This window comes from Mesoplodon densirostris, chromosome 3 (genome assembly GCF_025265405.1).
Source record: "Mesoplodon densirostris isolate mMesDen1 chromosome 3, mMesDen1 primary haplotype, whole genome shotgun sequence".
Taxonomy (NCBI): Eukaryota; Metazoa; Chordata; class Mammalia; order Artiodactyla; family Ziphiidae; genus Mesoplodon; species Mesoplodon densirostris.
The window spans coordinates 144,255,307-144,280,118 of record NC_082663.1 but is presented as its reverse complement, the minus strand read 5'-3'; the positions used below and the strand labels follow the sequence as shown (position 1 = coordinate 144,280,118).

Sequence of the window (24,812 nt, the reverse complement as noted above, 5' to 3'; positions counted from 1 at the left end):
GGTGGTGGCCGCCAGGTTCGTCACCTGCGAGCTCCGGCCTCTCCTGGGGGTCCTGGTCTGGTCATTCCTCGCTTTTCAGTGGACGGGGTAGGGTTAGGGTGGGCCTGGTCACCGGAAGCCGGGTCCACAGTGGTCAGGCCTCAGACCCCCAGCTGCCTGGCCTCCGTGAGGGCCAACTTTGCCTTTTCTTACCTCAGAAAAATCCTACGCAGATTATTTAACCGAATTATCCCCCAACAGATCCAGGTAGATCTTCCCAGTTCCCGTTAAGGACAGAGGGACCTCGACAACTTCTCTGGCCCAGGTCGGGTTTGGCCTGTCTGGCCCCCTAGGCCGGAAGGAATTGACCTCTGGCGGCGACTCCTGCCTCCCCAAGACCCCAGGCATCCCCCGAAGGGCGCCCCACCCCTTGAAGGGTTCCCCGGTGGCCCCTCCAAAGTCCTCCGATGACCCTGAAGGGCCCCACGTGTCACCTCGAAAATCCTGCGTTGTCCCTAGAAGGGTCCTAGGTAGCCCAGCTTGGAGGGAGGGGGCTTCACACAGGCTGCCCCATCTTAGAGACTAGAGGGGGGCGGCCCAGGTGCTTTCAGACCCTGGACAGAAGATAGGCAGTTCCCTCTCTGCTCTCAGCAATATGGAGGAGTTTAAATTCTTAACTCGGCCATAGTCCAGGGTAGCCATGACTCCCACCCTGTGTCCTCTTGGGGCCCAAGTGACCCCTGGGGCAGCCAGATGGGCCCAGGTGGGGGTGGGGTGGCCTCAGCCAAGGCCACTGGGTCTGTACCCAGAGACAGGAACTGCTTGTAATGATGAGACTTGCTCCTTGTTTTCAGATTTCTCTAGAGAGGGATAAAATGAGTAAGAGGAAGAAGCTTCGGACCTCAGGTATTTGGACATTCAAGTTGACACCTCTTTATTGCTGCTTCTGCTTACAGGAGGAAGGTGGGCTTATTGCAGAAATGCTAACATGATCACACCAAGCTCCTTAAAATAACAACAATGACTTAATACAAGTGTAAATCATGGAGAAGTGCTTACAGTAAAAAGTGAAAGCTTTGTGGAGCTTCCCCCAGCCTCTAGTGGGATCCCACAGCCTTGGGGAGGCCCCCAGGCTTCAGGGCAGGGGTACAGCCTCTTTGCAGGCCCACTCTCAGAGACGACCCATGAATAGAGCTTGATGTGCTGGTGTGTGGCGAACTGCTTCACTCTCGAACCAAAAACCTGGGTTCATCTCACTGTGATGGCAGATGACTTACTGTGTGTCTCACTTTCCTCCTATTTGTAGGGGATAAGAGCACCTACGCTTTACTTTCGAACAGCGATTCTCAACCTGTTGTGGGGAGCAGTTTGACCTCCAGAGGACATTTGCCAGTGTCTAGACACATTTTTAGTTTTCACAACTGGTGTGTGGGCAGTGGCGGGAGTCGGGGGGGGCGGTGTTGGTACTGGCATTTAGTGGATCTAGGCCAGGGATGCTGCTCAAAATCATAGAATGAGGTGGACAGTCCCCACAACACAGAATGACCTGGCCCCAAATGTCAGTAGTGCCAAAGTAGAGAACTGTGCCCTAGAGCTCACATGTGGATTAGTGTTTGTAGAGCACGGAGAATAGATCCATGGTAGGACACAAATACATGCTGCTGTTATCATTACCCTTTCAGATTAAGAAGACATTTTTCATTCTGAAACAATTTTAAGCTTACAGAAAAGTTGTAAAAATAGTTCATTTCTGTTTGAATAAAAAAAAAAAAGAAATCAGGGACAGGGGCTAGCTTTGAGGGAGTTGTGCCTGGAAAAGAAACATGAGAGGAACTTCTTTGTTCCTGGAAATGTTTTGTTTCTTGATCTAGATGTAAAATACGCTGTTCATTTTATGAATTTGCAGTGAGTTGTACACCTATGCGAACTTCTCTGTTCTATATTATTTGTCATTAAAAAGCTAAAGAAAAAAAAGGAAAAAAAGTTCAGAGTTCTGTCTACCCTCCCCCCAGCTTCCCCTAATGTTAACATCCCCCTCAACCATAGGATGATGATCAACCGTATAGTGTAGCATAAAAAACAGGAAATGAACCTCAGTACACTACTTCTTCCAAACTTTTTCTTTGTATACACAAATACAGTGTTTTTATTGGAAAATAGAATCATCACACATACTGATCTGCAACCTCTGTTTTTCAGCTTCATGGTATTTCAAGACTGTCTTTACTTCTCAATATACGTGTAGAATTTCCTCATTCGAAAAGGAAAACACCCAGTGTTACATAGTATAGCTTCATTTTCCTGTCATTGGCTAAGGTAGTTTAAATTAAAAGTTTGGAAATGACCCCTTCACTTAGTGGTTAATGAACTTTGAGAGGAGTACTCATTTTTTTCCCAAGATGTGGGACAGGAAAGATGCAGATTGAAGATGTTTTGTGCAGAGATGAGTAACAAGCTGTTTGGAGGCACAGGAATTTTTCTGACCTTCGAGGGGGAAGCTGGGGCCAGCCAGGCCCACCCACAGCAGGTCATATGGGGCCTCTCTTCGCAGTGGACTCCCCTGCTCAGTGGACCCTGGGCTGGCCCAGGACAGCTCTTTCTGTGTGTCCTGGATGGCGTGGAGAGAAAGGAAGAAGATTCTGGCAGGTGGTGAAAGGAGCCCTTTGCCTTGTGATGTCTTTGGCCTCTGGTGTTGAACACAAGGTTCTGCCTTAGTTTTTCTTAAATTAATCCTGTGGGAACAGATCACAGGAAGGAAATGGGAACCTCTTCACTTCTGATATTTTTGCTTTTTATTTGGTACAAATAAATGTCCATTGGATGAGCAAAGCAAGCTAGTGTTTGGACATCTTAAAGAAACTAAATGAAGCTGCTGTATTTTTGCATTTTATGGCAGACCACAAGGTGGAATGTGTTTGTGTAAGAAACATTCATCGCAGCTTTGCTCTGGCTGCAGAGCTGGCATGGGCACCTGAGGTGGGGGGTGGGAGGCAGGGTGAAGATGAGATCAAGATGAGACTCAGTTCCTGCCCTTGACAGCTTCAAGGTCTAGTCAGGGGAAAAATAAAAATGTTTCTCACCGAGAGAGCTAATCAAATAACAGTGGGGTGAAGTTCAAATGGGCACACACGAACCGTAACTGACAGACTTGGGAAAAATTACAGGAAAGCCACTGTGGTCTTGTGAAGCCCCAAAAGCTGAATGGATGCTGAGGAGGACCCTAGCATTCAGTGTTGGAGAGAGGGGGCTCATTCAATGGTTTTACTTCAAGGTACGTAAGGAGCTGAGTTTGGAAAGGGTCTACGTGATTGACCTCCAAGAAAATCAGACCTGGGTCTGGTTTGTCTTTTTGTTTGCACTGCCTAGTCAGAGATGCAGTACATAGTAGGTGCTCAGTAAGTGCTCGAGTATACTTAGGTGTGGAGGTTCTGGAACTGGACTGCGTAGATTCTGTTGCATATTCCTCAGCCTCCCTGTACCTCAGCTGTCTCGTCCATAAGATGGGCCTAACATCAGGGCCCTGCCTGAAGTTTTGTCATAGCGCACCTGAGTTCTCAGGACAGTGTCTGGCATGGAACTCACTAGAGTCAACCGTTATTATTTGTTCATTGAATAAATGGTTCAATTGGGGCCAGATTTGGGGGAGGTTTTACAAGCCAGCCACTATTGGCAGTTTCTGTATAAGGGCATTTCCTTCATTCAACAAATAAATGTTAATCTGCACCTTTAGGCTCTAAATTGCTTTCAATGATGGGAAAGGTATCGTAGGGATACAACAGGGACCAAGAGGCAGCAGAGAAGTCACCTCCTTAGCACTCGATGACTCTGGGTCCTGGTTTTCCCAGGATGGATATTCTGCAAGCATCATGGAAAACCAGAGTGGTACATAATTTGGTATTGTCTGCATTTCCTGGGAGGTGATCTGGGTTTTCTTGTGCGTTTATTCAGTCATCTGCCAAGTATTTATTGAGCACCAACAGTTTATTAGATGCTCTTCTAGCTACTTGAGACCCAGCAGAGAGTGAGATAGATGAGGCCCCTCCTTGCATGGAACAGGTTGTAGTGGAGGAGACAGAAAATGACCCAGTGCATCGGATACTTGCAGAAAAGTTGTGAAGTGAGTAAAACAGAGCATGGGGCCAAGAGGAGTTGCTCTATAGAAAAGGCAAGGATGCCTCTGCAGGGACATTTGAGCTGAGACCCGAAGGAGCCAGCACACACCTCTCAGCACTTCCGCAGAGCGACAGTTGGCTGGGCCAGGTTGTCTCGTGTGGTTCCGAGCCAGGCCCGGTCACCTCAGGATTGAACGTCAGTCATGACCAGTCCATAGATTAAAAGCCTTTGGATCCCATGGCCATGTAAGCTCCTGGGTTCCACCTGGATGAAATTCCATCTCATCTCTCACTCTCCAGGCAAGCGTCAGAGCAGGGATTTCCTGCCCTTTGCACAAGCCTGCTCATGTTGCATCAGTGGCCCAGATGTGTTTGGTGGTCGGCCATGGCAGTGCATGCTCCCGCCATCCCCCTCCCCTTCATCTTCTTTTGTCTCTAAACCAGGAGGGAAAGGAAACCGTCCTCCAAAACTTCCAAAGAACCCAAGGTTAGGAGACTCTGACGGGGACCCCCAGAGTTCCAAGTTGGGCCATTGGCATCACCCTGAAGAGACAGAAAGCTCAGGACCCGCTCCCTCTGCAGAGCAGAGCAGGGAGGAACCAGGACAGGCAGCTTCCAGGTAGGTGGCTCAGAACATTCCAGCAAGCCTCTCCGCTGACAGTGGGCACAGCACAGTGGCCTAGTGGACAGGATGCAAAGGGGAGGGGGCCAGTCAACACGACCCATCCAGTGCCATGCATCCCCCACAGGGGCTCGGGGCCCTTGGATTGAGCCTCTCGAAGTTTTGCTCTGGGGACTCTCCTCTTCAGCGAGAAAGGTCGATATTTTAACCACGGGCAAGGAAGACCTTGAATTTTTCAAGGTCACGTAGTTACAGAATGCACCTTGTCCTGCCTGTTGGTCAAATCCATATTTATCCCACATTCCTTCTTAATCAAGAGGAGACTGAAGGAGTTGTGGGTCTGTGAAATAATAACCCATAAGAGAGAATAACGATCTTTATGTTCCAGGCAGCTCATGTTCTAATAATAAATACTTTACACGCATCAGCTCATTTAATCCTCATAGCACTATGACATGGGTTTATATCCCCATTTGGCATATGAGGACTCTGAGGCTTTGAGAGGTCAAATGACTTTCCCAAGGCCACTGAGCTGGTACAAGGCAGGCTGGGGTTCTGGCTGCGTCTGGTTCCTGTGCTCTTTACCACAGTGGTTTCCCAGTTCCCTTATTTTTTCAGGAAATATGTAATTAAGCACGGTGGGGGAAAGGAAGAAAGATCTGGAGAACCATTCAGTCTCCATGGGGTTAAACCATGTGTAGCTATAGCAGAGTAGAAAGGGTTAGCAGGAGTTAGGAGAAGGAAGGTTCCTGCTACCTGATGTCTTCAGAGAAAGTATCACGGATTGGACTAGCAACGTTTTCTGAGTGAAAAATTGAGGCATGCAGTCTGGCTGACAGAACCATTTTCTGGGGTGTGTGTCTCTCTGATCTCAGGTCTTTGCAATCTTAGGGCTAAAGGCTGTGTGTGTGATAGGAAGAGAGGGGCCATGTGTCACACCTAAGCTGTTCCCCCAGACAGACACAGTGATGTCACACTGTGCCCCTCCCCCTCGAGAGGCCATATCAGGGCTCGTGGGGTCACGGCTGCTGCCCACCCTGCTGTCCAAGACCATGAGAATAATCAGAACCCACAGAAGTGGGTTCCTACTCTTCTGTTTTTTAAATGTTTTATTAAGAAATACCACACGTGCAGAAATAGAACAGAAGAAAGCAACATAAAGCAATCCGTTTAACACATTTATGTTGAGAAATGAAACTTTGCCGGTACCCCAGAAGCTCCCCAAACAACCCATCCCAATGAAAAATTTTGAAACAGGCGGTTGCTATCAGTATCTAGAGTTACTCTGTCTCCATAACCTCCCTTGGCACGATTCAAGCCCATTAGTGTAGCTTCATGCGTTTTCCTGCTCCACTTCCAAAGTTGAAACCATGAAGTTTCAGTTCCAGATTTTGATCTTTTTTTTACAACATACATATCCACATTTATTTAGACATAACCATAAGTCTCACCACTTTTTTTAAAAAGAATTTATTTCTTTAGAGCAGTTTTAGGTTTACAGTAAAATTGAGAGGAAGGTACAGTGGTTTCCGATACACCTCCTGTCCCCACGCATGCACAGCCTCCCCCATTATCACCATGACTCACCAGAACGGTACATTTTTTAACCAAGGATGAACCTACATTGACACAGTCCACGGTTTCTTCAGAGTTCATTCTGTGTGTTGTACATTCTGTGGGTTGGCACAACAGTATAATAACATACATCCATCATTACAGTATCATACAGAGTCTTCTTATGGCCGTAAAAATCCTAGCCTATTCATCTCTCCCCCCAACCCCAGGTAACCACTGATCTTTTCACTGTCTCCATAGTTTGCTCTTTCCAGAATATCATATAGTTGGAGTCACACAGTACGTAGCCTTTTCAGATTGGCTTCTTTCACTTGGTAATATGCATTTAAGGTATCTCCACGTGTCTTCATGGCTTGAGAGCTCGATCTTTTTTTATAAAGCAGATGGCATGATTTTATTTTTTAAAATTTTTATTGGAGTGTAGTTGATTTACGATGTTGTGTTAGTTTCAGGTGTACAGCAAAGTGAATCAGTTATACATATACATATGTCCACTCTTTTTTAGATTCTTTTCTCACATAGGCCATTACAGAGTATTGATTAGAGGAGAGCTCGTTTCTTTTTAGCGCTGAATACCGTCCCATTGTCTGGATTACCACAGTTTATTTATCCACTCACCCGCTGAAGGCCATCTCGGTTGCTTCCGCATTTTGGCAGATATGAATACACCCGTTTTTTTTAGACACTGTGTTTTTTGTATCTACAACTTGTTTACTGTTTGCAGAGTTGGGGCCTGGAGTGTCAGTCAGTCCAAATGAGAATTCCTGTTCTTACTTCAGGAGCCAGTTCCTGGGATTATAAGAGTTTAAGTGCTGCCAGAGCAGGCAGCTTGGGTTCTAGATGTGGGACTCCACACCCTTCTTGGCAGTCACATGTCCCCTTCTCCATCCCACCCTCTCTAAGCAGGTGCTCCAGGGCGTCCCTTTTAGGAGACCCTGGGCGCTACTTTGCATTTGGATTTCATTCGCCGCTGTTTGTCTTACTATGCAAGTTAACAGCGTAGGAGGACTTGCGAACCTCCTCTTTTGTCTTTCTCCTCCCAGCTCTCCTTATGAGGAAGCAGGAGCTCCCTCCAGGCTCCTCGGGCAGCCAGAAAAAGAGCCAGTTCGCCTTCCTCCTTCCCAGGTGAGCCTGTTTTGCAGCCTGACATGTACAAAAGATGCTGCCTCCCTTCAGCTGGAGATCTTGTCTCTATTCCTCATCAATAACTGCTGGTGGGAGGGTGTGCTGGGGATGGAAGGCAAGGGACTTGAGAGTTTGAGATTGCAAGAGAGAAACTTGTTCTGGTGTCTGCTTGCTTGATTTCCGAGACATCATTCCTCCCTCATCTTTACTGCTGTTTTGTTCTTGTTGTATCTGGTTCACAGAACTCAGTCAGGAGGTTTGTCCCCCAGTTTACAAAACCCAGGAAGACAGTGACAGGACGAGCAGAGGGGAGGGAAGAGGACCCCAGGAGTGGGGCCTTCAGCTTGGTAAGGTCCTACCACTGACCTTCCTCTTGGCCCAACCTTGGCAGCCAAGTTCAGCCTTGATTTCCTTTGGCAGTGGCTAGCCCTGCATCTCTCCACACACACACCCCGTTTTTAGCACTATAGATGTCTGTGGATGGCAGGTGCCATGCCAGCAACTCGCAGGCCTGTGAGAGGCACTCAGGACAGCCGTGCCTGCACTGAAGCTCTCGAGGCCAGAGCTCTCTTCCCCAAGTTGCATGAAAGTAGTGAAACTCAGAAAGGCAGCCCACATTCCATCCCTGAATCCCTAAGCTTCTCAGAAGCTTTTGTGTGAGTCGGGGTGAGTGGGTCTTACAGCACACTCTCTTGTCCTTGCACCATGAGCTCCGGGGGTCATGATGTCTCTGGAACACACACACCTAAAAAAGTGAGTGGGGGCTTCCCTGGTGGCGCAGTGGTTCAGAGTCCGCCCGCCGATGCAGGGGACGCGGGTTCGTGCCCCAGTCTGGAGAGATCCCACATGCTGCGGAGCGGCTGGGCCCGTGAGCCATGGCCACTGAGCCTGTGCGTCCGGAGCCTGTGCTCCGCAACGGGAGAGGCCATAACAGTGAGAGGCCCGCCCACCGCAAAAAAAAAAAAAAAAAAAAAAAAAGTGAGTGGTGGGCATTCCCAGCAGCTTTGTTTGTAATTGCCCCCAACCGGGAACACCCCAGATGTCCTTCAGCTGGTGAATGGTTGAACAAATCATGGTCCATCCACACCATGGAACACAACCCAGCAATAAAAAAGGAACAAACAGGGCTTCCCTGGTGGTGCAGTGGTTGAGAGTTCGCCTGCCGATGCAGGGGACACGGGTTCGTGCCCCGGTCCCGGAAGATCCCACATGCCGCGGAGCGGCTGGGCCCGTGAGCCATGGCCGCTGAGCCTGCGCGTCCGGAGCCTGTGCTCCGCAGTGGGAGCGGCCACGACAGTGGGAGGCCCGCGTACCGCAAAAAAAACAAAAAAAAACAAAAAAAGGAACAAACAGGTGTGATACACATAACCACCTAGATGGATCTCCAGAGCATTATGTGGACTCAGAGGAGGTTGCAGAAGCAGTATGCTCAGCCATAAAAAGGAACGAAACTGGGTCATTTGTAGAGATGTGGATGAACCTAGAGACTGTCATACTGAGTGAAGTAAGTCAGAAAGAGAAAAACAAATACCGTATATTAACGCAAATATGTGGATCCTAGAAAAATGGTACAGATGAGCCGGTTTGCAGGGCAGAAACTGAGACACAGACGTAGAGATCAAACGTATGGACACCAAGGGGGGAAAGCGGCGGGGGGGTGGTGGTGTGATGAATTGGGAGACTGGGATTGACATGTGTACCCTAATATGTATAAAATGGATAATAACCTGCTGTATAAAAAAATAAAATTCAAAAATACAAAAGAAAAAAAACAGTATGGCTACAAATGTCCATCGATGGATGAATGGATAAACAAAATGTCGTATATCCATATGATGGAATGGATATTTGTGCATCCATGTTCACTGCAGCATTATTCACAGTAGCCAAAATGTGGGAGCACCCAAAGTATCCACCCAAAGATGAATGAACAAATAAAATATTGTATATTCACACAATGGAATGTTATTCAGCTTTAAAAAGAAATTTTTTTTTTTTGGCTGCACCATGCAGCATGTGGGATCTTAGTTGCCCAACCAGGGATCAAACCCGTGCCCCCTGCATTGGGAGCATGGAGTCTTAATAACTGGACCACCAAGGAAGTCCCAAGGAAGGGATTCTGACACATGCTACACCATGGATGAACCTGAAGGACATTACGCTAAGTGTAATAAGCTAGATACAAAGCAACAAATACTGTATGGTCCCACTTATACAAGGTCCCTAGAGTAGGCAAATTCTACTGATTCCACAGGAGGTAGAATGGGGGTTGCCAGGAGCTGGGAAAGTGGGGAGTTAGTGTTTCATGGGGACAGAGTTTCAGTTTGGGAAGATGAAAGAGTTCTGGAGATGGATGGTGGTGATGGTTGCCCGACCTTGTGAATGTACTTAATGCCACTGAACTATATACACTTTAAAATGATTAAAATAGTGGGAACTTCCCTGGTGGTCCAGTGGGACGCGGGTTCAATCCCTGGTCAGGGAACTGAGATCGCACATGCCGCGGGGCAACTAAGCCTGCACGCTGCAATTACAGAGCCTGTGCCACACTGAAAGGTCCCGCGTGCTGCAACTAAGACCCAATGCAGCCAAATAAATAAACATTTTTTTTGAAAAAGATCATTTCCTTCAAAAAGGATAAATAAAATGATTAAAATGGCCAATTTTAGGTTATGTGTATTTTACCAAAATTAAAAACAAAACAGCACAGAGAGGCCCCCGTGTGTCCTCCCCAAGCATCCCCTGGTGGTAGCATGTTATGTAACTGTAGTCCATTGGCAACACCAGGCAACTGACATTGACACTGGTGCGATCCACAGGACCTCCTTGATTTTTATATCCTTGATCTTCCCGAGAGCCTCCACGTGCCTGGTGCTGGTGGGGAGAAGGAGCTGGTAGAAAGGGGGGTTCCTGGGGCTTCCCTGGTGGTCCAGTGGTTAAGATTTTGCACTTCCACTGCAGGGGGTGGGGGTTCAATCCCTGGTTGGGGAAGTTCCACGTGACGTGAGGTGTGGCCAAAAAAAAGAGGGGTTCCTGTGCTTCCGGTTCCCCCTCTAGCCCCTGGCACAAAGCTCTGCCCGGCATTTGGACTGATCGCTATTTGGGTGCACCGTCATCCGTGCAGCATCTGAGACTTTGTGCAGGGGCAGTAATGACTAGAAAAATCCTCAGAGCGGTTGATTATTGAAGGCCCAAGGCTGACTCTTTTTCTCTCCACAGGAAACACTGCCAGAACCCAGTGCCCAGCAGCCCAGAAGCCAGCCTCAAGAGGAGTCCCCAGGGCTTGCCCTCCAGGAGACCAGGGACCCAGGAGACCAGACCCAGGCAGACAGCGCCTGCCCCGAGCCCAGCGGCCAAAACTCTGTTGCGCCTGTGCCTGGCGATGGGGATCCTCAGCCCTTGGCCTCCAGCATTGCCTCTCTGGAGTGGGGGACAGTGCCCTCGGCCTCAGAGAGGGCCAGCCAGGACCACCTGTCAAAGCATGGGACCAACGTGCCAGATGGTGGAAGCACGGAGGAGGGTTGGGTTCCAGGTGATCATGACCAGAAAGGGCACCTGCCAGGCAGTGATGCTGAAGAGGAGCCAGACCAAGGAGCCCCTCAGGAGGGAGGTGCCCGAGGGGAAGCAGGAGCTGAGCTGCCTGAGGAGCGCCAGGAGGAAGAAGATGGCATCCTGGGCCCAGAGCCCAGATCTGCAGCCCAGGGCCCTCCTGACCCTCTGCAGACACCCAGCTGGACTGGCGGGGGAGCAGAGTGGAGCTATAGCAGCCCAAGATGCTCCCGCCTTGGGGCTGTTGTCATCGCAGGTGTGAGCACAGACCCCACGGAGCCAGAACAGAGGGCTCTTGGGGTGGCTGGGCCAGATGGGACGGTCAACGCCAGGGTGACTGCCTCTCCCAGCGGGAAGGCTCCTGATGGAGGCCACAGCAGAGCCCTGCTCGGGTACATGCCTCGCAATGGGGAGACCACAGGAGGCAGAGAGGAGTCAAGGCGGGAAGACAAGCCCCCTGATGACGTCCCGGGGGGCCTTGCAGCCTCCCTGGCTCTGGCTCACGAGATCCAAGAGTGCACAATAGGTGTTGGGGATTCCAGCCCTTTAGCCTTGGAAATGGGTCCAGGTGTGGGTCAGACACAGGTACCAGGCCCGGATCAAGAAGGGCTGGGAGGTATGTGCTTGCTGCCTTTGCTATCGCAACCTGTGGCTAAAAAGGCAGCTGAGTTAGGGAGCCGTAGCCACAAACAAGACCTCAAGGGGCACAGTTTGTCCCTCAGAGCCTGTGTTCCACCAGTGTACAGAGAAGCAGTGGACAGCCCTCCCCAGGATGCTGGGGCACGTCAGGGCAGCCCAGATACCCACACGAGCCCGGCAGGCCAGCCTGAGCACCCTGCTGACTCTTCAGAGCAGGCTGTCTGGGAGGGGTCCCCAACCATGGAACTCTACTTCCTGCCGGACAGCCAGACACAGGATGCCCTGGAAGCCCTTGGTTTTGAAGCCCCACGTGAACAGGTAAGAGCTTCCTTGAGTTACAGCCAGATGTCCTAGTACAGGTGCCAAATGGCCACAAGCCCTCCCAAACCACCCGGTAGTGGGGGAGAGGTGGGCATGTGGCCATCTGTTTGTACAGCAGATGAGTCCAGGGGTCTGAATCACAGCTTTAGCAGCTGTGGAGTCTGTGATATTCTGGAAAGGATAGACCTGCCTTTCTATGAGGGGCCCATCTGTGTGAGAGCTGAAGAGCCCCGGGATGTGACACATGTATTTTGTCAGCCCAGGGAGAGCCCCCAGTGCACCTGCCGCCTCCACCCTTCAGTGCCCTGCTCCGGCCGGAGGTTCCCAAGGGGTGTATGGAGGGTGACAGACCAAACGGGGTGACCTAAAGAAGCCAGTGACCTCAAACCTGGGCCTGCGGGCGGGGACTTCATTCCCCCACTGGAAAGAACCTTTGCCCATCTTTAGGGTCATTTGGGGGCCCAGATACAATTCTTTTTCAGACACATACATGGAATTTCATTTGTCTGCTGGAATTTTAGGGGCTTTGCTTCCTTCAGGGATCTGCCTGCTGATCCTGTGCTGGCCGTTGGCGGTCACCTGTCAGGGCAGGTGGCAGTCCCTGCTTTGCCCCCCCCTCCCCCCCCCCCCCGGAAGCGCCACATCTCTGGCTGCTGGCGCACTTGAGCCTGAGCTAAGTGCTTTGCAGCCTCGCCCTGATAGGTAGGTGGTTCTCTTTCCACACACTGGGTGTGGCTGAGACGCTGAAGAAGGTTGGGCACCTGCCCCAGGTGAAGCAGCCAGGAGGGGAGGAGCCTGGGTCTGTGCCCAGGTTGGCCTGATTCTGCAGCTTTGCCTCAACTGTTCCGTCCTGGAACGAACACAGAGCCCATGTCGCTTCACAAACATGGCCTCCGTTTCTTTGGCTGTCCCTGTTTTAAAACTTCATTTTTTTGCTTGTTTGAAAATGTTTTTAAGATGTGAGAGTCCGCTCTATGCCAGGAGTGAACAGATCAGGCATGGTCCCTGCCCCCATGAGGTTTTCAGTAGCACCGTTCCCACCTGCCTCTCCCGGAGTGAGCATCTTGTACCCTGTCATCTCGGCACTTAAAGAGTCTTATCATACGACACAGCCCCCAAACAAGCAAAGGACGTCATCTGGTGCCCAGCCGAAGAAAGCCAGCTGTCCCCACTGCAGAGGGGGATGTGACTGGGTTGAGCTAATGTGGGTCTCAGGCGCTGCCTTCCCAAGGGATGGCCAGGGGTCATTTGTGACACAGGCCTACCCAGTGACTTTTCAGACCCGGCCCTGCCTGCCCCGGCCCGAATTCCTTGTACATTGCTGTGATCACCAGATGAGCAAGATCACAGAAATCGAGTCACACTGCGGTTTGGTCATAGTGTTTAAACATGATTGCCCAGGAGAGGTAGGCGCTCAGGTGCTGGGCAGAGCTGAAACTTTATAACTAAAGCTGCATCCCTTGAAAAATGCAAACCCCTCTCTTGGAAAGAAGAGCTAAGTCATCCCCAGTCTCTGGCTTCTTGGGCTGTGGCTGAGGGATAAGGCTGGGGAAGCAGTTGGGACCTTGAGTGGCGCCCAGAGGGCACAAAGGAGCAAGCCCTCCCAGACCTGCCACCAGTGAGTGCACTCTGAAATCACCGAGGAGCTGGCAGCCCCAGTGCGGGGGACCCAGCAGCAGCTGGGGTGGACAGCCCTGCTGGGAGTGGAGGCACTGCCCTGACAAGGCTGTGGGCGCCCAGGCACGTTTTGTTTTGACACTGGGCATTGCTGAACAAGTCGGGGCAACCCAGGCACAGGTTCTCATGGGAAGGTGCGGGAAGGCCCTGTGAGCAGGGACACATGGGAACAGCGCACAGGTGGACCGAGAGAGCAGCCCTCGACCTCACTGTGCCACAGCTGTGAGCACCGCTTCAGTGGAGGGGCCCTGGGGTCTCACAGCAGTGACAGACTGGCTTCAAACCCAGCTGCCCTCACAGGAACACTTGGTGTTTTCTTCTCATCGCGGCTCCCTGGGGACGTGGTGCTCACCCCAGGGCTGGTGGAGCCCTCCTCTGCCCACAAGCAGTGTCATTTAAAACACTGACTCCCAGGCCCCTCTCACAGTCCACAGGGGTGGTCCCCACACGTTCCATACAAGCACCACCTTTGTCATGACATTTACACAACCCCGGTGGGAGCCGTGGTACCTGTTGGGAAAGAGAGTATCCCTCATGACCAAGAGTGGTGCCGTGAGTTGGGTAAATCTGTGGCATCAAATTGTATTTTTTTTAAAATTTATTTTTGGCTGCTTTGGGTCTTCTTTGCAGTGCGCGGGCTTTCTCTAGTTGCAGCGAGCAGGGTCTACTCTTTGTTGTGGCACACAGGCTTCTCATTGCAGAGGCTTCTCCTGTTGCGGAGCACAGGCTCTAGGCATGCAGGCTTCAGTAGTTGTGGCACGCGGGCTCAGTAGTTGTGGCATGCTTGCTCTAGAGCACAGGCTCAGTAGTTGTGGCCCACGGGCTTAGTTGCTCCGCGGCATGTGGGATCTTTCCAGACTAGGGCTTGAACCTGTGTCCCCTGCATTGGCAGGCGGATTCTTAACCACTGCGCCACCAGGGAAGCCCTCAAATTGTATTTTAAGTCACAGAGTTGCCTCCGTGAAAGTCGGCCAGGCGCACAGGAGAAACTGTATCGTCTAGAGCAGGCTTCCCAACCTCGGCACTACTGGCGTTGGGGGCTGGATCACCATTCTGTGCACAGCAGAGGCTTGAGCAGTGTCCCTCGCCTCCACCCCCAGGTGCCAGGAGCACCCTCTCCCCGGGCATGACAACCAAAAGTGGTTTCGGACACTTAAGTGTCTTGGAGGCGGAGTCATCCCCACGTGAGAGCCGCCGGGCTGCAGCCAGTTCCTCACGTCTTCCTTTGGATTCGGGGACCCTTTGCAGGTCGAGCACAAGCCCTTCACCCCATCCACCACCCCAGGACTTTAGTCTCCTCAGAAAAGGCCCAACAGCCCTAGGCCGGCTGCTCCACTTCAGCCTCTTTGCCTCTTTTCAGAAGGACGTATGTCACCTCCATGACTGAGCCTGACATTTTCCATGAAAATTAAACCACCGTTGACATTTAGAAATTTAAGCTTCTCAGGGTTATCTGGCTCTCTCCCCTATTAATTATGAATTTTCCCTTCAAAATACATTTGCAAAATCTCTTCCTGACGTGAAACTCGTGGCCTATCCGGCCGACCTCTTTCCCTCCACGCCAGGTGCCCACCTCGCCGCAGTCGCCACCACTCAGGGTCTTCTCTGTACTCTTCTAGATACTGCAGGACAGGCTGGAGACAGCACCACTCCTCAGTTGTCAGGGACAGAGGACGTGTGGGTGGAGCCGCCCACCAGTACAAATCAGCCTGTCGGAAGGCGCAGGCCCAGGACGGGACCCCAGGGTCAGGCCCAGTATTGCCCTTCTGCTCTCTTTCCAAAGATGGAGGGTGAAAGCAGCCCGGGCTGGTGGCCCGTATGTCTGGCCATCATGGCATCTGTCCCCCACACCACTTTTCCTCTGCAGGAGTCCAGCCTCCGTGTTCCTGGCGTGGCAGAGGAGAAGCCAGACCTCCCCTGCCTGACTTTTCCTTCCCTATGCAGGGCTCACCCAGCTGGGCCGTTCACACGTGTGCGCGCTCTGTCTTTCCAGTTGTGTCCTGCAGGGAGCGGGCTGGACCCTTGCTGGCCTGGCACCAGCCCACGTGCCGATGGAGGCTCCCTTGCTGAGGCCCAGCCAAGGTAGGCAGGGTGGGAGACCACCCCAGAACGCTTTCCTTGACAGGAGTCCTCCTTTTGTCCCTGGGAGGGGAGAGAGTGGCTGCTTTCCTGGCACTAGAGCCCCCATGCTCTCCCTCCCCCCAGCCCTGTGAGCTCCCATTTTGTGGATGAGAGTGTCGGAGGTCGCCCTGGCTCTGCCTTGAGGGGCCTTACTTTCCTTGGTCCAGTAAGGTTGCTAAGCCCCGACTTTCAAACCACCCATGTCCCCTGTTCCCCGCGAGTGGAGAACTCATCAGCAATCTGCACCCAAGCCAGCATCTCTCCCAAGAACCCCTGGGATGATGCCCCCAGCTCAGTGGTTGTTTTAATGCACATTGTGCATTTTTCTGGAGAGAAGGTCCAGAGCTTTCCCTGAATCTCCATGGAGGGGGAGTGGACCCAGACAGGGCTAAGAACCATTGGCCCACAGGGGCCATCCCCTCTCTGGCACCCTCAGGCCCTCCAAAGTCTCTGACCTGTTCCATCTTATTTCCTGCTTGATTTTATTCCCCAAGGCAGCCCACCTTCTTTCCCTCCTGCAGGCACCAGGTGTGCTCTTCCTCCAGCCTGTGGAGTGTGTGTGAGTGTGTGTGTGAGTGTGTGTGTGTGAGTGTGTGTTGGGGGGGGTCCTCTCCCCCCACCCCAGAGCCTCTCACAGTCCATCACCTTTCCTGTCTTCCAGCCTTGCTGGTGGCTAGCATTGAGCGACAGTCCTCTCCCGTTACCTTGAACCTGAACTGGCCTCTCTGCAGAGTGGCGGCTTATCGATTATTTATGGCCAAGCTTCTGTTTCTGTCTGGCAAGTGTGGAGGAGGGTTAGGAAGTTTGTCTCTTTCCTCTTTCTCCTCCCCCTCAGGGAAGAGGGAGGCCGTGCTCCCACCTTCTGCCCTTACACACATCTGTAAATAGTACCTGTTGTACCACTTGTTGCCCCACCCCCTGTGCCCCCCTCCACGCACACACGCACGCCCTGCACAGGGACCAGAGGCAGTTTAGTCAAAGTGACCCCACTATTGTTTGAGCAAAGAGGAGGGAGATTCCTGGGTGAATCTCCGGCGGCCTCCGTGGATGGCTGGAAGCCCCCAGGTGGGTCCCAGGGTCTGGTTCTGTGGCCCATGGCTGAGGGAGAAAAGGCAAGAGACTGAGGCCCGGACTGGCCAGTCCTCTCAGGGTGACTGAGGCAGGTGGAGCAGAACCAGAGTCCCCATAGTGACAACCCAGGAGATGCTGCGAAGCTGGGCAACCCTCTGCCCACCACAGGCTGCACCCATTAGATACGGTGGTACGGAGGCACGTCCACCCCTTCCATAGACACTGACGCCCGCCAGTGCCGGCTCTTCCAGGAACTGCTCTGGGCACTGGGGAGGCTGCGTGGGACAAAACATGAAGCTTCTACCTATTGGGGGTCGGAGCAGGGGTGAGCGAGACACAGACAAATTAGGTGGTCAGATGGCAGAGTGTTGCGGAGAAAAAGACAGCAGGGCAGGGGTTAAAATTTTAACCTGTGGTGATGGAGAGTACTCCCTCCTCCCACCTTCTCCACCCCCCCATCCCCACCCCCGAAAGGAGGAGACATTTAGGAAAGAACATTCCAGAGCCCTAAGAAATGCTCAGGGAATGGCCAGGAATTCAGTGTGGCTGGAGCAGGAGGGAGGGGAGACGGGAGGGAGGGGCTGGGGTCTGGAGGTGCAGCAGATGGTGCAGGGCTTTGGGGAGGGGCTTTAGGCTGGCTTTCCATTGCCACGCCCTCCCCTGCCCCCCAGCCCACTGGGGGGACAGGCTGTAGGGGCAGGAGCTGGGGGTCAGGGAGGCTGTGGCAGCTGTCGGACAAGGGCCACGTCGGTGGGGAAGTGGCTGGATTCTGGGTGCGATTTCAGCAGTAGAGCCAGCTGGGTCGGCCATCAGGGCTGTGCCCAGGGTGGCCTCATGACTGTCAAAGGCGTTCATCTCTGGAGAAGACAGCTCGAGGACCAGCAGAGTCCCCCAGGGCAGAGTCTGGTGGAGCTGTCCAGTGAGGTCAGGCCTCTTGCCCTCCCTCCCTTCCCGCCAGGACCCGAATAGGGATCAAGACCTGTGAAGCCGCCAGAATGGAGGATGCAACAGACACCGTGCAAGGCCTCGTCATCGAGCTCTCCAACCTGAAGTAAGGGCTGGGCTCGGATCCACGGATCCACAAGTCCCTGGGATGGGTGGAGGGGATGGGGCCGCGGGAGGATGGTGGAGGGCCCAGTACAGCAGCAAACCTGGGGTGTCAGGGTGGGCCCCCCCACCGGGATCCCCAGCAGGGGGCCTCTGGGAAGCTCCACCGTTCCTGGGCCCCAGCTGGTTGTGTCATAAACCTGTCCTTCACAGAGTTGTTAGGTTCTGAAGAGGGGCTAGAAGGGTCACAACCTGCCCTGCAGCAGGCTGATTCTGATTATGCACGTGTGCATGCCTGTGTGTGTGTGACCTGTGAGTACACATGAGTGTGTGAGCCTGTGTGAGCAGGCTGGTGTGTGCCCGAGTGTGAGGCATGGTCCCACTCTGCCGCGAGGTGGAGCACAGCTCAGACCCTTTCCCACACAGCAGGCTGATCATGAGCGCCCACCGGGACCTGGAGGCCTTCAAGCGCCTCAACTACTACCAGAAAGCAAAGCCAGCAGGGAAGGCCCCTGCAGCCTACACACCAAAGGGGGCTGGGAATCCCCCTCGAGGGGAGCAGTCCTGGAGGGACTTGTAGGTGTGTGTGCTCGTACACGCTCACCAGCCCCAAGAAGTGCCTGATGTTCCTGCCAAACAGCTGGAAACAATCCCTCAGCAGACTCCGGAAAGCCTGCTGGCCCCTGTGTGCCCCTTGTTATTTTGTTACCATCTGAGATGCTCCAGCAAGTCCTGGTGGGCCCCAGAAACCTCCCCTCAGCTGACCTGGAAGTCACCTTCCCATGGGAAACACAAAAGGCCCTGCCGTCCTCAGCAGCCTCCCTCTGGAGTCGTGTGGGGGAGGGAACCTGCTCCTCCCGGTGGCAGAGGCCTGGAAGCTGGAGGCAGAGAGACGGGCTGGGGCCCCAGGAAGCTGTGGGTGGGGGCACAGAGCCGCCCAGATGTTTATCTGGGTTTGCAAATTTCAGCTCCTTAGCCCGAGGTTATGGAAGGTTCAGAATTTGTTTCTTTCCTGGAGGAGAAAAGGGCTCGCTTTGTTGGTTGTACCCTTGTTTTTCTCCGGATTTCCATTTTCTTTTAGGAAGCCCATTAATAAATGATTCCCTAGCCAGACCTCAGACCTCGTGACCTGTTGTTTGGGGTTTGAGGCATTTTCAGTTCCTTGATGTCTTGCCACAAACCTCCCTAACCATCTCTTTCTCCTTTGACTTCGACTTTTCATCTTCCCTGGGAAGACAAGTTCGGCTACTGATAGATCCAGGGGTCCCCCAAGCAGTACTGAGTGTGTCGGACTCAGGAGCAGGTGGCTGTGTGCACGAATTCAAGCACACACAGTATCTTGACTGATTGTCCAACTGGAGTTTGCGAGTCTGTATTCAGTGCTGAGATGGCTTCGCCTGTCCTCCGTGGGACAAGCTGCTTGGAGGCCTTGGCCCGGAAGGAGGCAACCCTGGGGGAATGTTACTGATGCAGACACAGCTACTGCCTGGAGGGTGCTGAGGGCAGGCCTTGCACACACCATCCCACCAAACCATACCGCAGCCCCAGTGATGTCAAATTGTCATAAGCAGTCCCGGGTGCTGCTGTCAAACCCATTTTGCAGAAGACGTGCTTCTATTAAATAGGTCACCACGAGATGGACCACACCCAATACTTTGTTTCTCTCTGCCTGTGGCTCCTGCACCCTAATTCCTACAGCCAAGGCAGGGCCCCCTCCCACCGCCTTTTTGTACCCTGGGATACCCCATTTGCGAGGGAGCAAGGGGGGTCAGGGTCCCCCAACTCTTCTGCCTGCTGGATGTGCAGCTACTTCCTTGAACCCTCCAGGATGTGCCCAGTCGCCCAGTTCCCTGTGTCTCAAGCCCCAGCGGCTCTGGCTTATACACTTAGCATTTGCAGGCACCTGGGGGTGGCTGGGGGATCCTGTCCCCCGACTCAATCTGAAACTCTTGGGGCTGCTAAAGAGGCCTCCTGTGTCTTCTTTCTCCTCCTTCCCTCTGCTCTTCAAGCCTGGGCAGCAGGCTGTCTTCAAGGGCCGTCTCCCATCCCTGGCTCACCCCAGCCCTCCTCCTGGGTGGCCTCAGGTCCCAGTTCAAGTGGAAAAGCCAAGGGCAAATCCAGGGAAGTCCAAATCCTGCCCCCACTCAACCCTGGGAGACCTTGTCAGCTGGGGGTGGAGACCGGGCCCTCAGGCCAGCCCTCAGATTGGGGGAGGAATGTGGACAGGCACTTGTCACCTGCTACCCCCAGGAGGCTGGGGGAACAAGATGTGGGGGTGCAGGAGGCAGACAGGGGATGGGGATCCCCCCAAGCACAGCTCCCCAGGAGGACCAGATCATACTTCCTGGGTGGGGATGGATGTCCATCCCCCCACCCACTCCTGCCTAAGCACAGCCAAATCACCTCAGTGGTGCCCCCTACCCATGGCCTCGCCTGGCCCAGCCCCCTCCGGACATACTCCTATTCCTTGCAGCTCCCCACCCCACCCCTGCCCCAGCCCAGAAGTCCTTCCCTTGCTCTGAAGGGCCTGCATGTGACTCCACGGCCCCCAGCTGTTGGGGCATCGATGGTGACCTAAACTTTCACTAAGAGCCTCCTAGGTGAGGACAGTGATGGGGAGGAACCTCTAACTGTCTCTCCATTGCCCCCTCAAGTCAGGCCCCCACCTCCAGGGTAGGGGATTCCATCTGACATGTCAATATGCAAGGGGTGGCTGGAAGGGTCTGCAAACACGAAGCGTCACAGAAACAGCCTCATGGCACCAACCCAGCAGCAAGTGCCCTGCTCAGAAGTGCCAGGCTGGGGTGACCCCTCAGAACCCCATAGCTGCCCTGTGGTGCCCACTCCCATTTCTCAGCACAAAGCAGCTCACCCCAAGGCCCCAGGGTAAACGGCAATCCAAACAACAGTTGGGGCATGTGGAGGTCAGAGTAACGTGGGGGTAAGGGATGAGCCAGGAGAGGAGGGTCCCCAGTCCCATCGGCTACCTTGTCCCAAGACCGGGCCTGCTATGACGCTGATCCATTCATAAACATTTATTGAGAGCTGACTGGGTGCCCAGCGCTGGGGAAGGAGGGCTGGGGTGCCGGAGAACCACCTCCTTCCGTGAGGTGGTCGGAGCGCCCTTTGGGCTGTGCTCCCAGACGGGGCTCCTTTGCCAGGCCCTCAGGCTGGGGGCAGGGCCTAGGGGCGGATCCTCGGAGGGTGAGTCTTCCCTGAAATCCAGCCTCCAGTGAGCCTGGGTCCCCAACCCCAGGTGAAGGCAGCATCCCCGTCCTGCCTGCTCCAGCCTCCTTAGGCAGAAGTGGAGGGACAGCAGGAGGAGGGGGTAGTTGCAGAAGGCTTCCCGGCACCTTTGGAACCTGGATTTTAAAAGCAGAAGGGGAGGAGAAAAACATTTAATAACAGGGATGATTCAATGCTCCGGAAGTACCGACTCAACCTGCAAGACTGCCATGGCTCTGGCGCCACCTGCAGGCTATTTCTGGAATAGCACCCCTGTGACATTCCCGGCCCAGGGCAGCCCCAGGTGGGACCCAGAGCCAGACACAAAGCGCAGAAACTCCAACTCAGTCCTGCCGTGCCGTCTCCTCGAGGCCGCAGGGCTCCGGGAACCCCGGGTTTGTTACACCCAGGTTACCTGGGAGGACGGCCTCAGGCAGCTTTTCTGTGCCAATATCCTGGTGAGGGCTTCCCCAACCCCCCCACGCCCGCGGAGGCAAGTTTTCCTGTTCTCTCGGACTTGAGGGGGAAAAATGAAGACTGAGACCATCATCTTTGCGTCCCTTCAGCTTCCCACCTCTCCCAGTTGGACCTCGTCAGACCTCATAGGGAATACTATCTTCTCCTGGAAGCAGTCTCTTCTAACAGATGTTCACTGCACAGCTGCCGGGATAGGGAGGGGTCCTCCCACCCGGTGACTTCCCCAGGGGCTCACAGTCTGATAGGAGAGGCAGTGCCCACACCGGGCACCCAAAGGGGTGGGGGTACCGCCCGGTCAGACCCGTCTCCTCTGTTGCTGACTTCCTCAAAGGCAATGAAAGTTACTAAAACGGATTTCTCTTTTAAAACCCTGCAGAAGCTGAGGTCTTTCTTGTCTGTAATAATAACTGTTGCCATTTAAGACGGAGCTACTCAAAGCCTGCCGGTCTGTGGCCTTGCAGTATGGCAGCGTCAGGGGGAGCTGGTTAGAAATGCAGATGCTCAAGCCTCACCCAGACCTGCAGAACTGGAATCCACATTTGATGAGCAAGATTGGTGGGGGGGAGCGCCCTATGTGGTGGGCCGTGCAGTGTGGGGAGAGCCCTTTAGACCTCAGGGAGGCTTCAGCCGTATTCTCTTCTAAACTTCAGCCCCAGCCAGTGGCTGATTAGCACACAGCAAACTCATGGTACTTCCCTCAAACTGACGTTTCCCCAGGCGCTGGGACTCTCCCTCTTCGCCGCCTTGAACACCTCTGCCTGGAGGACCAGCCTCTTCCAACGCCTTCACATCCGTTCCCACGGTCCAGCCCGTTAGCCACGGTCTAACACATTCACAGTCAAACACATGCAGACCTGCTCTTGTCCCTTCCTTGGCTCCCTAGTTCTCAAGTCCAAACCCTTTAAGGTGACCAGCAAGGACCTACAGGTCCTTTTGCCATCCCTGAAATCTCTGACACCTTCCCCTCCGACATACATGCACACACACTCTATCCCAGACACACCGAACTTCACTAAGTTCCTAAAGGAGCCCCATTGCCTGGGCTCCACTTCAGCGCTCCACCAAACTGAATTAGGCTTCCAGAAGTCACTTTCTCCAGGAAGACCTCCTGGACCCCTTCACCTGGATCAGGTGCTTCCTCTAGACTCCCCCATGCCTGTGTTTTAACTCTCACTCTCCCCATCTACCACGGCGGGCCAAGCCCAGCCCAGCGCTTGGCACCCGGCAAGCCTCAAAAACTATCTGGTGAATGAGTGAACAAGTGAGGCTCAGTTTCTCTAACTGAGCCACTTCCCTCTGGTCACACAGTTCCCACGTGCCAAGCCGGATTGGAGTCCCTGCTGTACCTATCCCCACACCCCACCGGTAGCCCCCACAGCCTCCCTGCTAGATCACACCGCGCCTGGAAAAGGACGGTGTTTCCCTTACGGGCCCAGGGAGGGAGAGTGCCTTGCCCAAGGCCACACAGGGAACCCCATCTCCAGCTTACCAGCGTAGGGCAACAGTTCTAGAATACTGCTCTAAGCTGTCTACATGGATTATCACCCCCCAACCCTCTGAAGTGGGTGACCCCAGGGGTTAACCCACTTCACAAAGGCCCCTAGGGGCTCAGCCCAGGGCAGACCCCCTCCTCGAGTTCCCCCAGCCACCTGCACAGGCACCTCCTCCTCCTCCTCGGTGGTGTCCGGAGTCCTGCGTCCTCGCCTTGTCCGAGCGGGCCAGCTTCCTGCCGGCCGAGTTGCGGGTGTTGTAGCTATAGACGGAGGTGTAGCCCTGGCTGGTGAGCGGGCAGAAGCGGCGGGTGTGGGCATGCTCGCGAGTGGCACCACACTGGGGGCACACGTAGTCTCGAAGGATGGGGCACAGCACCCGGCCCGCTTCGTCCTTGAGCACGTGGGACTGGTAGATGGCCCGGGACTCGCCGTTGTGCTTGCAGAAAGAGCACAGGCGTTCAGGAGCTGGTGAGGATTCCGGGCTGGGTGTCTGACCCTCCACCGGCTCTGGCACTGGTTCTGGCTGGGGGTCCAGCCTGGTCTCAGGCTCCTCTTCCCCACGCAGAGCCCCCACCAGGCGTGCCAAGCCCAGGTAATCTGTCCATAGATTGTAGGTCCCCATGGCTGGACACCGTGTGCCAGGCAGAGGGGCAGAGAGAAGAAACGCAGCCGCCCCAAAGCTTGTCTTTCTACACCTTCCTTCTTAACCCTCCCTTCCCCTCTCTGGAGCCGAGCAGTCTGGGCTGTCAGTTCCCTCCTTATACCTCCAAGGGGCTGTGAAGAGGGAGGGGCATGCTGTAGGAGGTGCCTTATTGTCACAGGGGGGGCTTGCTGCCGCTCCCCCAAAAATGCACCTGCCCAGGGGATGCATGGTCTCTGGGTGGGCTGGAGGCGAGGGGGGGGGTGATAAGACACAGGCTGCAGGGGGCACCAGTAATATGGAGCCACACACCCCACCCAGAGGGCATTGGGAGGGCGACCCCTCCTTAGAGTCTGCCTGCCTCTCCTGCCCCACAGGGTGATGGGGGTGGGAGGGTTGGAGGCCCCACCCGACAGACTAGCATTGATGTAACCAGTAACTTAGTAACTTCTTTCTTCCTTTTCCTGGGCTGGGGGAGGGGCCGAGTACCCCTGAGCTCTTTGGGAAGGGTTGGGGAGCTGCTGATGTTCCAACTGTCTTCGGAAGGAGAATGGGCCTGGCTTATGGGGTGGGGGGATAAGGACCAAGGCTCCCAGCTCTGGTCACCCTCAGGGAGCTTTCACACCCCTTTTCAGTGGATCCGCATTTAATGGATGAACAAACTGGGGTATGAAACCACCTGCCCCTGGGGTTATTCACAAAGACAAGCACAAAAGCCTGCCTCCCCACGCAGTTAGCAGTTACCACCGGAGCCTTAGGTGTTGGGGAGCCTTAGGTGTTGGAGAGCCTTAGGACCAGCTCGTCCTGGTCCTGGGGTGGAAAGGGGGTGAGGCAAAATGTTATGGGGGGCGGAGCAGAGCACAGGCACAAGTTGGGCTAATGGGGGGACCCCTAGCGCTCGCCAATGCCTTGATCTCCCCCTCAAATGAGAACTCAGCTCAGTCTCTGGAGGATAAGGTGTGCCCAGGAGTCACCCACGTGGGGCACACAGATGGGCAGGTGGAAGAATCAACTGGCGTCAAGGTGCTAGGTGGGCAACTGAAGGTAAAGCAGGGGTCTGCCGGTACCAGGCAAGGAGGGTGAGAAAGCTGGGCCCGGGACTTGAACGCAGAGAAGAGGTGCTATGCTACCTACCCACC

General features: G+C 54.0%; 2 protein-coding genes across 3 annotated transcripts; one reads left to right on the top strand and one right to left on the bottom strand.

Annotated features, from left to right (window-relative positions):
* The first annotated feature begins 814 nt into the window (after window positions 1-814).
* BRME1 (break repair meiotic recombinase recruitment factor 1) lies at window positions 815-18,715 on the top strand. Its single transcript, XM_060094042.1, has 8 exons — window positions 815-885; window positions 4,536-4,710; window positions 7,332-7,413; window positions 7,656-7,760; window positions 10,633-11,919; window positions 15,593-15,681; window positions 17,750-17,842; window positions 18,265-18,715. The coding sequence occupies exons 1-8, from the start codon at window positions 855-857 to the stop codon at window positions 18,416-18,418; spliced, it is 2,016 nt and encodes a 671-aa protein (XP_059950025.1). The 5' UTR covers window positions 815-854; the 3' UTR covers window positions 18,419-18,715.
* Window positions 18,716-20,876: 2,161 nt separating this feature from the next.
* NANOS3 (nanos C2HC-type zinc finger 3) lies at window positions 20,877-23,655 on the bottom strand. 2 transcript variants are annotated; one of them, XM_060092237.1, is made up of 2 exons: window positions 23,190-23,655; window positions 20,877-21,200 (listed from the first exon to the last, which is right to left on the bottom strand). In XM_060092237.1, exons 1-2 carry the CDS (start codon window positions 23,653-23,655, stop codon window positions 21,133-21,135), a joined length of 534 nt encoding a protein of 177 aa, XP_059948220.1. In that variant the 3' UTR covers window positions 20,877-21,132. The 2 variants fall into 2 exon arrangements, with proteins under 2 accessions (XP_059948220.1, XP_059948221.1); XM_060092238.1 differs by having other exon boundaries at window positions 23,202-23,655.
* Window positions 23,656-24,812: the final 1,157 nt, after the last annotated feature.